The sequence below is a fragment of the Boleophthalmus pectinirostris genome, unplaced genomic scaffold, assembly GCF_026225935.1.
Source record: "Boleophthalmus pectinirostris isolate CB_2022bp ecotype Guang Dong unplaced genomic scaffold, ASM2622593v1 HiC_scaffold_18, whole genome shotgun sequence".
Lineage (NCBI taxonomy): Eukaryota > Metazoa > Chordata > Actinopteri > Gobiiformes > Gobiidae > Boleophthalmus > Boleophthalmus pectinirostris.
Genome location: NW_026571133.1, coordinates 23,655,798 through 23,668,717, shown reverse-complemented (window position 1 = coordinate 23,668,717; position 12,920 = coordinate 23,655,798). Strand labels below are relative to the sequence as shown.

The 12,920-nt window shown below is 37.7% G+C and overlaps 2 protein-coding genes across 2 annotated transcripts; one reads left to right on the top strand and one right to left on the bottom strand.

Annotated features, from left to right (window-relative positions):
• Nucleotides 1-6,319, top strand: scarb1 (scavenger receptor class B, member 1). The gene is given in 14 exon segments (XM_055153566.1): nt 1-142; nt 1,084-1,244; nt 1,644-1,785; nt 1,860-2,063; nt 2,142-2,237; nt 2,313-2,428; nt 2,493-2,659; nt 2,740-2,858; nt 3,696-3,769; nt 3,887-3,938; nt 4,008-4,081; nt 4,083-4,152; nt 5,392-5,455; nt 5,643-6,319. Coding segments are annotated over 14 exon segments (1,467 nt in total). The 5' UTR covers nt 1-22; the 3' UTR covers nt 5,651-6,319.
• Nucleotides 6,320-7,511: 1,192 nt separating this feature from the next.
• On the bottom strand, nt 7,512-10,118 carry LOC110166696 (substance-P receptor-like). Its single transcript, XM_020931985.2, has 5 exons — nt 10,041-10,118; nt 9,316-9,491; nt 9,022-9,216; nt 7,837-7,987; nt 7,512-7,712 (listed from the first exon to the last, which is right to left on the bottom strand). The coding sequence occupies exons 1-5, from the start codon at nt 10,101-10,103 to the stop codon at nt 7,512-7,514; spliced, it is 786 nt and encodes a 261-aa protein (XP_020787644.2). The 5' UTR covers nt 10,104-10,118.
• Between the last annotated feature and the right edge of the window lie 2,802 nt (nt 10,119-12,920).

The window sequence follows — 12,920 nt, the reverse complement described above, 5'->3', positions numbered from 1 at the left end:
TTTTGATGGTTACTGAACCATCATGGCTATCAACAAATCAAAAGTAGCTATTGGATTTTTAGTGGCAGGAATACTCACCGTAGTCTTTGGAGCAGTGTTGTTTATTGTGGGCCCAGCCGTGATGCATGACCAAATCATTAAGGTAAGAGTTTATGTATTATCCGATAGCCAATGAATTTGGTAAATATGAGGATCCCCCCATTATCTTTTTTAAGATCCTGATAGGCTAAGCGAATTAGGTCCATGCATACGTTTAATAATTTTCCTAAATGTACAATTGTACCATGGCCCAATAATTTTACAGTCTCAATATTTCAGTCACGTCCAAAAAATCGGGTAACGTGGGCTATGTCACTACATTACCCAGCGTCCTTTGCGCGAAACAGGAGGCGTGGCATGTCTGCCAAAGGATAATAAAACCAGGTCAAACACAAAAAACATGCAACCTATTGCTGAAGTACACACTAATATGCTACCTAGCGGTTCTTTTTGCTGAGACAGGACGTGAGTGAGTCCAAAGCGCGTGTACAGTTCAAGTGCTCTGAGGGCGAACGGGACACCGACAGCCTCTATTGACAACAAGCTACCATAGAGCAGCATGGCAATTAATAAATCCAAAGTAGCTGTGGGATTCATAGTGGCAGGTGCTCTTGCAGTGTTTTTCGGGATTGTCCTGACGTTTGTGGGACCACTTATTATTGATGATCAGATAGAAAAGGTAAGGTAGCCCTCTGGAACACAGGTCAAGTCTAAAATAATTGTTGAAGATCAAATAAGTTACAAGAGATCATTGATGGACTAAAATGTAGCAACTAGTAACACTGGACATTTCATTATGTAATTAAAAATATTGTCATAACAAATGGCTTGATCATATTGTTTTACAACAGAGACTTGATGCTTTAGCTTTAAGTAAAGGGCCTATAGTCATAATAGCCTATCTTTGACACTACAGGACATGGGCTGCTTGCATAATTTTATTTGGTTTGATAAGGACTCTTAAACTTAGATAACTGTAAAACATGATTTAAATTTTTATACAAATGTATTTGGAATATTACTATTTATTGTTTTGTTTTGCAGAACACAGTGATTGACCCAAACAATGAAATGACTTACACTATGTGGAAGGACATTCCAGTGCCTTTCTTCATGTCTGTCTACTTTTTCAATGTCCTAAATCCTAAAGAAATATTAAAAGGAGAAAAACCAATGCTGGAACAGCGTGGACCATATGTGTACAGGTAAAAGTAATTAAGATCATTAATAAAGTAACCTATTAGTCCTTTCTTCTAGTCCACTCCACTATAAAACTACACTCTTTTGAGCTTCCTGGAACATTCTGTGCTTTGTTGATCACTCTCATTCCCCCTTTTTCTGAGGCATAGTGGGGTGCCGTTTAGGTCCTGTTATGTAACTGTCCTATATGTTATATGGAGAACTAAAGAGTGAGCGGGTCTGATAAGGCTCCATCATACTTTGTCTTGCATGGATGTTTTGCATTTGACTTCCAAAAACTCAAGGAGGGTTACTTTTTTCAACTTCTTAGCAACATGTCTTGCATTACCTTGCAAGATTTTAAAGTACCTTACAATGATTGATGACCATTTTAACACACTTTTAAAGTGTTTGATTTCTTTCAGAAAACGTTGTCAAAAGGACAACATCACTTTTCACCCAAACAACACCGTGTCATACAGAGAGTACCGGCAGTACTACTTTGAGCCTGACATGTCTGTTGGCAATGAGTCCGACATTGTCACCATCCCTAATATGCTGGTCCTGGTAAGTATGCTTCTTCTGTTTTTTTTTTTTTTTTTTTTTCTTACATGGCACTAATGTCCTTGTTGTATCTTCAGGGCTCTGCTGTAATGTTACAAGATCTGCCTTACGCTGTGCGTTTAATGATCAGTACAACCTTTAAAACTTTCAAAGAAGGCCCTTTTCTAACAAAGACAGTTGAAGAGCTCATGTGGGGCTATGACAGCAAACTGGTAGATTTTCTTAACAAATACTTGCCAGGCATGTTGCCTTCCTCTGGGAAATTTGGCCTCTTTGCAGAGGTACGTATGTTGATTAAATTCAACATGAACATGAAATAACAAGGGAAAAATTAAATGGCGCATCTGATGTGTTTTTAGTTTAACAACTCCAACACTGGCCTCTTCACAATTTTTACTGGAAAAGATAACATCAAAAATGTCCACAGAGTTGACTCCTGGAATGGCCTGACAGAGGTGAGCATACTCTTCAAATACAGTGTCGGTAAATGTTTTATTGAAGCATTTATAAAGTGTTGTCTGTGCCTCCAGCTAAACTACTGGCACACACCTCAGTGCAACATGATTAATGGCACAGCGGGCCAGATGTGGCCTCCATTCATGACCAAAGAAACCACATTGCCTTTCTATAGCCCTGATGCCTGCAGGTACATGATACAAAATATAAACAATGTGACATCTGAAGAAAAATAAGTACATGTCTTATTGCAGATCAATGGAACTTGTTTACCAGCGCCCGGGTCACATGAAGGGGATCCCTTATTATAGATATGTTGCACCACCGACTCTTTTCGCTAATGGAACAGACTATGAACCCAATGAAGGATTTTGTCCATGCAGACAATCTGGTCTGCTCAACGTCAGCAGCTGTCGCCACAGTACATGTGTTTCCATCTCATTTAATTTAAAATGTCTTTTGATAAAACTACCAGTAACCTTTCTTTGCATTGTGGTGCAGATTCTCCAACGTTCATCTCCCACCCTCACTTCTTTAATGCAGACCCCGTGCTGCTGGACTTTGTGCAGGGGCTGTCTCCCACTGAGGAGGAGCATGGTCTCTTCATTGACATTCACCCGGTGAGTGTATGACACTCACCAGCAAAACCATAACAGTAGAAAAGGTATGGTGGATTATTTATCAGATACAGTAAGTGTTGTCAGTGTCCTTGGGGCTTGCGTGAGTGTCCTAAGGCGGAGGTTAACTGATTGTTTATCATGAACTTTGTATTGTGTGCCACTGTCATTTGAACACGTCAAAGCTTTTGGTTAAAAAAAAAAAAAAAAATGTTTGGAGCAATCACACTGCATTATAATTTCCTCCTGTTATTAATATTTATAACATCTACTAATTGTTCCTGCTATGCAGTGCTAATCCAAGATTTTAGTTGGCTTTGATTATGTGTGTAAACCTTGGGTAAAAGGCCTTATGCAAAAATGTGCACTGAAATATATTTATGAAATGTTACTGATGTAATGTACTCTTAGATCATAATAATAATTAAAGCTCTGCAGAGTACCACTATTTTCAATTGGCAATCTTAATCCTGAGCCTTTGGGATATGGCAATTGGAACATTATCTTATCCTTGTAATCAAAGTGCATTACTTTTTATTACTCCAATAACTTGTTTCAAAACCTAGCAAAAAAATACATAAATTACATTCAAGTTTGAATGAATGATTAAACCAAATAAACCAGTTTTATCTTTTATCTAAATTGGTGAAGTTATCCTATCAGTTTAACAACTTGCAGCACTATAGTGGTTGGATAATACTTATCTTCTCTGCTGAGACTCATTGCTTTTCCTAACTACTGAAAGTTGCATATACATTTGATATGATTCAGCATACACATTTATCAGTGTAGGTTTGCAGTTTAATCCAGTTATGTTTCATGTTGACTTTGTCTCCACAGCAAACAGGAGTACCTCTAAATGTGTCCATTCGCCTCCAGCTGAATCTTTACATGAAGACAGTACCAGGAATTACGTAAGAATCTACATCATCTGTTATGGTTCTCTTATCTCTAAGATGATTATGAAAGGGTTTGTTTTTCCTCAAGTAGATGCAACTTTAAAAATGTATTTCATTGTATGATATTTGCAGAGAAACGGGCAAGATTTCAGAGGTGGTGATGCCACTGCTTTGGTTTGGGGAGGTATGTGACTAGTATGATTAAATGTCTAAGCTCTTAATTCTTGAATTCTTAAAAATACATTATTTTTAGAGCGGTTATATTGATGGCCCCATCCTGAACACATTTCACACAAACCTGGTGATTTTGCCCGCTGTTATGGAGTATGCAGTATGGCTTCATCGCTGTTGGTCTTGCAACTATAGTGATTTCCATCCTGGTGCTGAGGAGACAAAAGGTAACATTGTTCAGTCTCATGTTTTTTAACGCCCCTATTATGCTTAGTGCTGGCTTTTTATTTATTTTTGCACGTCGGTCCAATTATGTTTTAGAACTTAACATGTATAGTGCCAAGCGTATTGCTTTAATACACAGATTATTACAGTTTTAAAACATAAATTGTCACACTGTCTTTAATGTCTATGCTAATCAATACCAGCAGTGAGGCTGTGTACTCACAGCAACATAAACTTGAGCACTGAAATGATCAGAATATATCTAGTGGTGAGGAGGAGCTTTAGAAAAGAACAAAAAACTGAACTTGGCATAATATGGGACATTTTAAAATGGCATGTTGCAAGCATATTTCTTAGCACTCACAAAAAGAGCAATAGAGAACTGTGTGGAACATGTGAATATACAATTCATTTGTTACATCTGATCTCTATATAATGTGAATATTAAAATTATTCATTACTTATGATATTGGGGGGGATTTTCCTACAGCACCTTACATTCCTCTTTGTTTGCACTCCAAAATGCACTTTAAAATGTACTAACATTCAAATGTGTAAGTTCTTCTTGACACTAGATCAGACTCATGTTGGGTCAATGTATGAAGTTTATTGCCCTTTGCATTGAATACAGTTCTAGTATAGTTCTTATCAGGTCAACAATATATGGCGTGTGGGTTGTACAGCTGATTTAAGTGAACTTTAGCAGCTGAGGATATGTCATCAAAAACAATTCATAAGGGACTACACCAGTGAATACATACATTACATTTTAACACTTCTTAAAATGTGAGTACATATAGAGTTGGTTATGATTAGTTCATTAATCATTATTTGGAAATTATATATTTTTTACTATCATTAGTGGTTTAATGTCTCTTTGCAGAAGTTTCAAGACAGTGGATCAGGTTTTAATACGACTACAGTACAGGGAATACCTGGGTGTGTAAAACATCATGGCAGGTTTCTTCAATTCTACTTTCCCAAATTCAAAATTCCCAGTAATCTATCAAAACAATGATTCCGCACGCACGTACATACGTACGTACGTATGTGAAAATCTAAATTATATTATCAGATTGAGAAATTAACATTGCATGGCTTATTTAATTGCATGCCTGTAATGATCGCAAATCACTGCATGCATCGTAATATAACCCTCTCCCAGTCCTCATTTTACTGTATCAAAGTGCACAGACTAAGTAGTTAATGATGAGCTGAAGAATAATCTGGTCATTTTTTAGGCAACACAAAATGAGTCAATAAAGAGCTCACACGAGGTGGAGAAAAATAAACTTAAAAACTCAGGTGGGTGCTACAATTTGTATTTGTAATTTAGTGCATGAAAGTTTTATTTTTACAACAGGAACTGCTTGTGTTGAGCAAAGGGCACCTTTGCCTTTGTTTGTTTTAAATATAAAAAAAAAATGCTGTATTTTCTTATTACATGCTAAGTGCTTTTCTTTTTTTCCCCCGTTTGTTTGGTGTAATACAGAAAAGTAAACTCAGTGCTGCTGCTGCCTCAGATAGAAATCCAAGCATTTCAACAGATGAGAAAATGTCTCTACTTCAAGATAAGGACTAGGACACAATGCCGGTGCTATGTACCTGCAGCGAAACTTAAAATGTAATGGACCGATATTCAGGACTGCCACTTTGACCTCCAGAGTTTTACATTTCAGTTGAAGGTTGACGAAACTCTTAAGCCAATGACTACATATTTTTTTATAGTGTATGTTGTGAGGAGAGAGTCTACATCCTCTCTGAACTATACAAGCGGGTTCATAAATGCTGTGTATTTATTGTTAAACTGGTATCACTGTGAACAATATACCACTTCTTTAGGAGAAGCAATTAACTTTTGTTGGATTTACATGCATATGAATATTAATGTTTCTCTATCAACAACAAGGGAACTTGTATTTTATTGCCAATGTGCCTTGAAAATATCTCGTCATGAACATGTCTAACTACCTTCAGCTTGTTGTTTTGTGTTTTAAGAAGACTGTCATTAGGATACTGAACTTCAAAATGTGTAAACTGTTTGCTTCTGTAAAACTGTAAATATATTTGACATTGACTATAAAGTGCCTTATTGTTCAAGTAAATTTATGACTATGTATGTACTACTGTACATTCAGTGCACAGATAAAAATACATCATAAAAATCTATTACGTCTATATTTGTGTTTATCTGAAGAAAGACAATGTCATATCTCATGCCTTCATTCCTGAAAGAAAACTTATGGCAGCAAATTTGTATTATTTAAATCCTGTCCTGTCCTAGCTTTTAAAACGTTTGCTGGTAGGCCTACTTAACCTTCTTTGCAGTATTATTAACATGGAAACGTGGAAAGTAATCGATAATCACACCACTAGATGGCAGTCTTGAATTTAATTTGGTCATCAAAATTTACACAGACAACACTCTTTAGCAGGTCTAGTAAGACCTTAAGTGAATATAAATTATAATTACACATTTAATACAGTTCACACCAAAAAGAAATGGTTTAAAGCAGATTTCACATAACATATTTTACATTGGTTATATCAGTCAGAAACCAAACAGACTTTAAAGTGACCAGATGAATATCGTATAAAAATATGCATACATATTTAGATGCCTTAAGTGCTTTAAATGACAATTTGGTAAGAATGTGTTTCGACTGCCCCCCCCAACACTATGTCATAACAAGGAGCTAATCCTGGCCAACAGGTGCCCTCTCTATGTAGAGCTACATGGACTCTTGTCATGTATAAACAAGACAGGCACTGTGAGATTTTCCACTATCTGTGTTGCACACAGCTCAAAACAAACAAGCGCGATGCTTTTTCACATTGTGGAGCTGGAAGTCAACTAAAGCACAGTGGCTGCTGCCTTACACTTTTGATCTATGTAATCTGCCTGTTCAGACGGTTGTGAGGAGCCACTGCGTTTACCCAGAGTGTTGGCATCAGTTGCACAAGATGGAAGCTTAGCATTCTTCTGCAGCAGCACTGAGGTCGGTCTAGCAACAGGCACTGCAGTCTCCATCCAGCTGGCTCGATATGTGCTCACCTGAAAACACATACATAGCTATAAGCTATAAAATATTACTTTTAGTCTTTCTTGACTAGATGACTGCTGCAGTGAGCATAGGCAGACATATAAGCAATGACAATCACATGCCTGGACATCCCTCCTGTGTCCCAGCACACACCTGGGTTTGTAAGTACCGGGGGGATTTAAGCTCTAGCTCTGCTTTCACCACACGGACCACACAGCAACACAAAATCTGGTGGAACCCAGCTCTAAATCTGTAAATACAGATTTGCAAATCAATAAAAAATGAAATCTCAACTAAATGACATTCTGAAATTAGCATTACCTGCTGTTGAGGCAGTAGTAGATAATGGGGTTGTACATGGTGGAGCTCATGGCCAGCCACATTATGGCGAGGTACACCTGCTGAATGTACACCTGCTCCAAAATCTCAGGAAAATACTGGTGCAGCAGGAAGTAGATGTGGTATGGCAGCCAGCATACAGCAAATGTGCACACTACAATGATCATCATTTTGACCACCTGTCACAGAACACAGGCATGGGTTTAAATAATCTCTCCATTTGTTATTGTCATAACATAAGAGGATTAAAGACCCATTAAATTAAACAATGACATTTACAAAATGAACAGGGTGTGTCCTCACCTTGCGTTTGGCTAAAAGTTGCTCCTTGTAGTGCTCAGAGGAGTCCCCAGGGATCTCACTACCCCAAAGTGTAATTCCCACAACTGTATATGCACAACTCATTATGCACAGAGGTAGGAAATAAATCAGCACTGTCACACACACATAGTATCTAGGGAAATAATGAATGTGTTATAGGAAGTTTCTCTAAAATAACATCCCCTAAAAAACGAAAGTTGTGATTAAACAGTATAAGAGCATTACAAGTGGATAATGTGCTAGTTGGATCAATAAATACATAATTATAACATCTTACTAATTAGAGGTGGTCTTGCTTGTGTGGCCAAAAAGTCGTATTTGCCAACATCAATATCATAAACTGCATGGCAAGTTCCATAAAATGAAGAAAAGTTTTATTAACTTCTCAAATTAACATTTAACATTTTAAGCAAAATGTAATTTCTCTGATTTAATATGATCTCTTATACCTTTTATTAGAGATTGATCAATACATGTTTTTTCATGCAATGAGTCTGATACCAATTCAGAATACTCGATGGCTGATATATTATATTATATTATATTTTTGAGACAATTATGTAGGTCGATTTTGACTATTTTCCACAAATGAAACAATTTAAATTTGCTAAAAACACAGGGATGACAGTAGCTCAGTTGGTAGAGCATTTGTCCACTGATCCGGAGGTTGGCGTAATTCGTCATCGGTTGAGCGTTCAGATCCACTGACCCACAGGTTGGCTGGTGTGATTCCAGCTCCTACAGATGAATGATGTCGTTGCGTCCTTGGACAAGACACTTATCCCACCTCACCCCCATTGTCTGTGTACACTGGTGTATGTGTATGTGTGTGTGTGTGTGTGTGTGTGTGTGTGTGTGAAAGGGTGAGTGATTCCTTGATATAAAAGCGCTTTGAACGCCTTGAAGGTGGAAAATCCCTACATAACAATGTGACAATTTACCATACACAAACCTGTATGGTTACAAATTGAATAAGAGGGCAGTGTAGTCACATTTGGAGCCTTCAAATATAAATCTTTATAAATATTCTCTAGCTGGTTGAGCCAAACAAAATATCAGTCTCTGCTGAAGAATTTTTAACATTACTGCTAATATTTCAGTTTACACATTCTACAGTGCCCTGTATTTTTAAGATTAGATATTGGTGGTATCTATGGTGTCACTCACATTTTCTGGAAGTTCAGTGCGCTGTACTCTGGCCAGTCTATGTAGCACACAGTGCGACCTGGGAGCTGCATTATGGAGGAGTAATAATATTGAGGGAAAGCCAGGAGCAAGGCAAGGATCCAGATGATGGTAACCACCACCCGAGTCTCTGTGGATGACAGTCTCTTCTGAAGAGGATGGGTGATCGCAATGTACCTGGAACACACACAGCCTCAAGCACACCTCAAAATAAGGTTCTCCAGATGCCCACTTAATCTGAACATAATCATGATATGAGTATCACACAGACCATACCTGTCCAGTGAGATGGCAGTCATGGAGTAAATACTGGCAAATATGGCAGCGACAGGGAAAAAGTTGTGAAAGCGGCAGTAAACTAAACCGAAGTACCATTCATTGTGAACAGCATATGCAAAGTTGATCACTGTGTTGAATGCTGACATGGAAGCTTCAGCAAAAGCAAGATTCACCTGCAAAAATGAACACTGTTTTTCTGCAAACCAGTGCACACCAGTACACAACAGCTATAAACAACATAGATTACCCTACACAAACTGAGACAGGGTGATTGATATCCTCTTGATATAGTCTACATAGATTGCATAACCTACTTGACAACTACAATGTTAAGCCTTGTGTCTTGTTGAGAAAATGTGTACACTGGGAGTTTTTCTTTAAATTCTCTAGATTATTTAATTTTTTTTAACTCCCAGTTATGTTAATATTGTTCTTTTTTTTAATATTAGGATTTTAACGCCTTGGAGGCTGCTGTTTTAAGTAAAGTCAAGAGAAATGAAAAACTGAAGTCAAGTCAGTTATTTTCACCTTGATTTTAAGGAGAAAAACCTAAAGTTATCACGATAAATAACCAAATTTCCTTTAAGGCACAAGGGTTAAGTCTGAAAAAAGTTTGAGCTATAAAAACCTGTTGTTAGTAGTAGTGGTCAAGTTTTCTACCATAGAAAGCACTGTTAAAGCAAATAAATAATAATGCTATAAAGTGACAATAACATACTTACCAAAAAGTAGTTGGTCACAGTCCTCATGCGTTTGTGCGTCAGGGTAATCCAAATGACCACCATGTTTCCCACAACTGACACAACAACTATGCTGCAGTAAGCAAGAGCCCAAAGCGCAATTTGCCAAACGGGTTGCACAAACTGGTTAAATTCATCAGTGGCGTTTGGGGACGCGTTATAAAATGTAACATTGTCGAGAGGGTCCATCTTTCCCCGCGGTGCTGTGGTTGTGGGTTAAAAATAGCCGTGTGCCCTGTTGCTTGTCATTGGTACAGTGTTGCGCCTCTTTAGTGAGAGAGCGCGACAATAGCGATGTCTCTGAGTGCACGTTAGACTAGACACCAGCGTATCTTTACTCTTTCAATAAGTCCCAAGTGCTTACCGTAGACATGGTGCGCCAACTCTGGAGTCGTCGTGGGCCACCCTGTCCGGGTGTCCAAACTTGTCTGGGAAGCGTTTTGGGCAAATAGCAAAAAAAAAAAAAAAAAAAAAAACACTGAATAAAAACCTCTACTGAACTTGAGTTATTGCATATAGCAGAGAGGTTGTGAGATTGGATAATTGTAACATTGTCGACACCCACAGGTTTTACCAGACAGATTATATCACATAGGATTTCGAAACCCCTTCTCATCCTAATTTTTTTATCAATGCCATTCCTTTGGTTACTGGCCTAATACAGTCACATGATTAAAATGAGCGGGCTGCAATTCTACTCACATAACATAGCCTACAGGCCTACAGTATAGGTTATGAGGTCAAAGGACTGAGGTTATCTCTAAACTGGGAAACTGTGACGCGCATCACAGATCGCAGGATGTCACTTTGGATTGAGACTTCACTGCGAGAACACAGTTGTCGCTTTGTCACCTGCTCCTCTCGACACGCGGAGTGAGTCTGTAAAATCTGGCATGTGAGCTTCCATCAAGATCAAGTAAAGTTATGTATGAACAAGTTAGGCTATGTGTGAACTAACCAACCGGTATCGTACGGGCAATTACTCACTTAAAAAAGTTACGCTGGTGCAAGTGTTTGTGGCTCACAGTCTGTGAGCTGGTGGCTCTATACCTGATGTACTGCCCGTGTCACTTCCTTTAGCCCGGAGCCTTTCTTTGTTGTTAATCCTGTAGGTCAGCAGTCACACTTTTGGACTTGTCACAGAGTAGTCAAAACTGGTGTCATCATAGTGTGAACATCATTTGAGAAATTCCAGTGTATTTTTCAGATGCTTTAATCAGTTCCTATTTGATTGTCAAACATTTTTTAAATTATGAAATAGATTACAATGAAATAGATACATTAAATCGTCCAACCATCACTGTTTGCTTCTCAACCATTAGAAAGTAAAAAAGAATGAAAAACAAGGATGAAAATTCCCTGAACCAGAATTCAACAGGGAATCCTCCATCTCTGGAGCCCAACGCCTGAGGTAATAACAAATGTGTGCCACTGTTGATGAATGCTTCTGTATCGTAATTGCAGCTGTATGCTTGGATTAAAAGCTGTGATTTAGTATGTTTTGCTTTCTATTGTATCGTATGCACACTGAAATTCACTTCTCTTGGGGCAATTATAAAGTTAAAATTGTGTGTTGTATCATTGTGATAGTAATGTATTACTGTACAGTGATTTCTCCTATTATATATTACTATACTACTACTACTACTGTTATACTACTATTATACTTATCAGTGTTTGATTACATAACCTACTTTAAGGCATACTTGGACAACCTAATTGATCCACAAGGAAAATAATTTGGATGCAGCTGCTAAAAGTATAAGATAAAAAAATATATATAATTATATACTTCTTCTGTAAGTCTGTGTCAAAAATAAAGCCTTAGCACTTGCATTATTGTGACATTGAGCGAAACAAGGCTGTGATTGGAGCTCCAACCTAATCAATTGATCTCATTCACCCTCAGTGGCACTCAATACCCAGTTTAAGTGAAGCACACGCTGTCACTCTGCCCACTCATCAGTAGAGTCTGAATCGTGGCCTTCTGCTGCTACTTCCATATACCAGGTAAGGTTTTTTCTCAAGGCACTTATGTTTATTATATGGTTTTCTGTTACTTTTTGTTACCTAACATAATTATGTAACTATACTTGCATAAAAATAAAACAATGGTAATTTAAATTAGCATCATGATGACAGTTATGAATCAGAAGTTGACTGAGCTTGGACAGTGAAAATAACAATAGTATAGAATCTTTTGATTTAGATATAATTTTTTATGAAAGTCTCATGAGTTGAAAGCACTTTTGTGGTATTGCTTTCTGTATGTTATCTCGACCCGGTATTTTGCAGAGAATGGCTTGATAAATTCCTGTGCAAAAAAGTTCCAATCTAGGAGATTTTTAGGTCTGAGGCCAGGACTGTGGTGTGTTCATGTTAAAAACAACCTCAAGGGTTAGTTCATCAACACTGATACAGTGTTTATATCTAATGGTGAATCTGTCAAAATACAAATAAACTGTACATGTGTAACACATATACTGTAGAGAATATAACATTCATTGCTATATGTCAGAAGTGTTAACTGTATAATCTTTTGCTTGGGACATCCTATGTAATATAAGGGCGTAGTTTGGCTCTCAAATGTGTTTGCATGACTGCCCTCATGTGACTGTCCTTCACAGTCACTGACCAGGTTTCAGGAACTAGATCGTCATTGGAAATGGCACATATTGATCAGCCCAGAAACTCACCCAAATCACAGATCTACGTCACAGCTTCCAAGAAATTGATGAATCAATATGTCACTGTAAGTTGGCAGTATGAAGAGAGACAGCGAGTATAAGTACACTGCTTCTTATTTCAGCTCTCAACATTATTTAAATAGTCATATGTTAGTTTAGAGGGAATGAAGGGAAT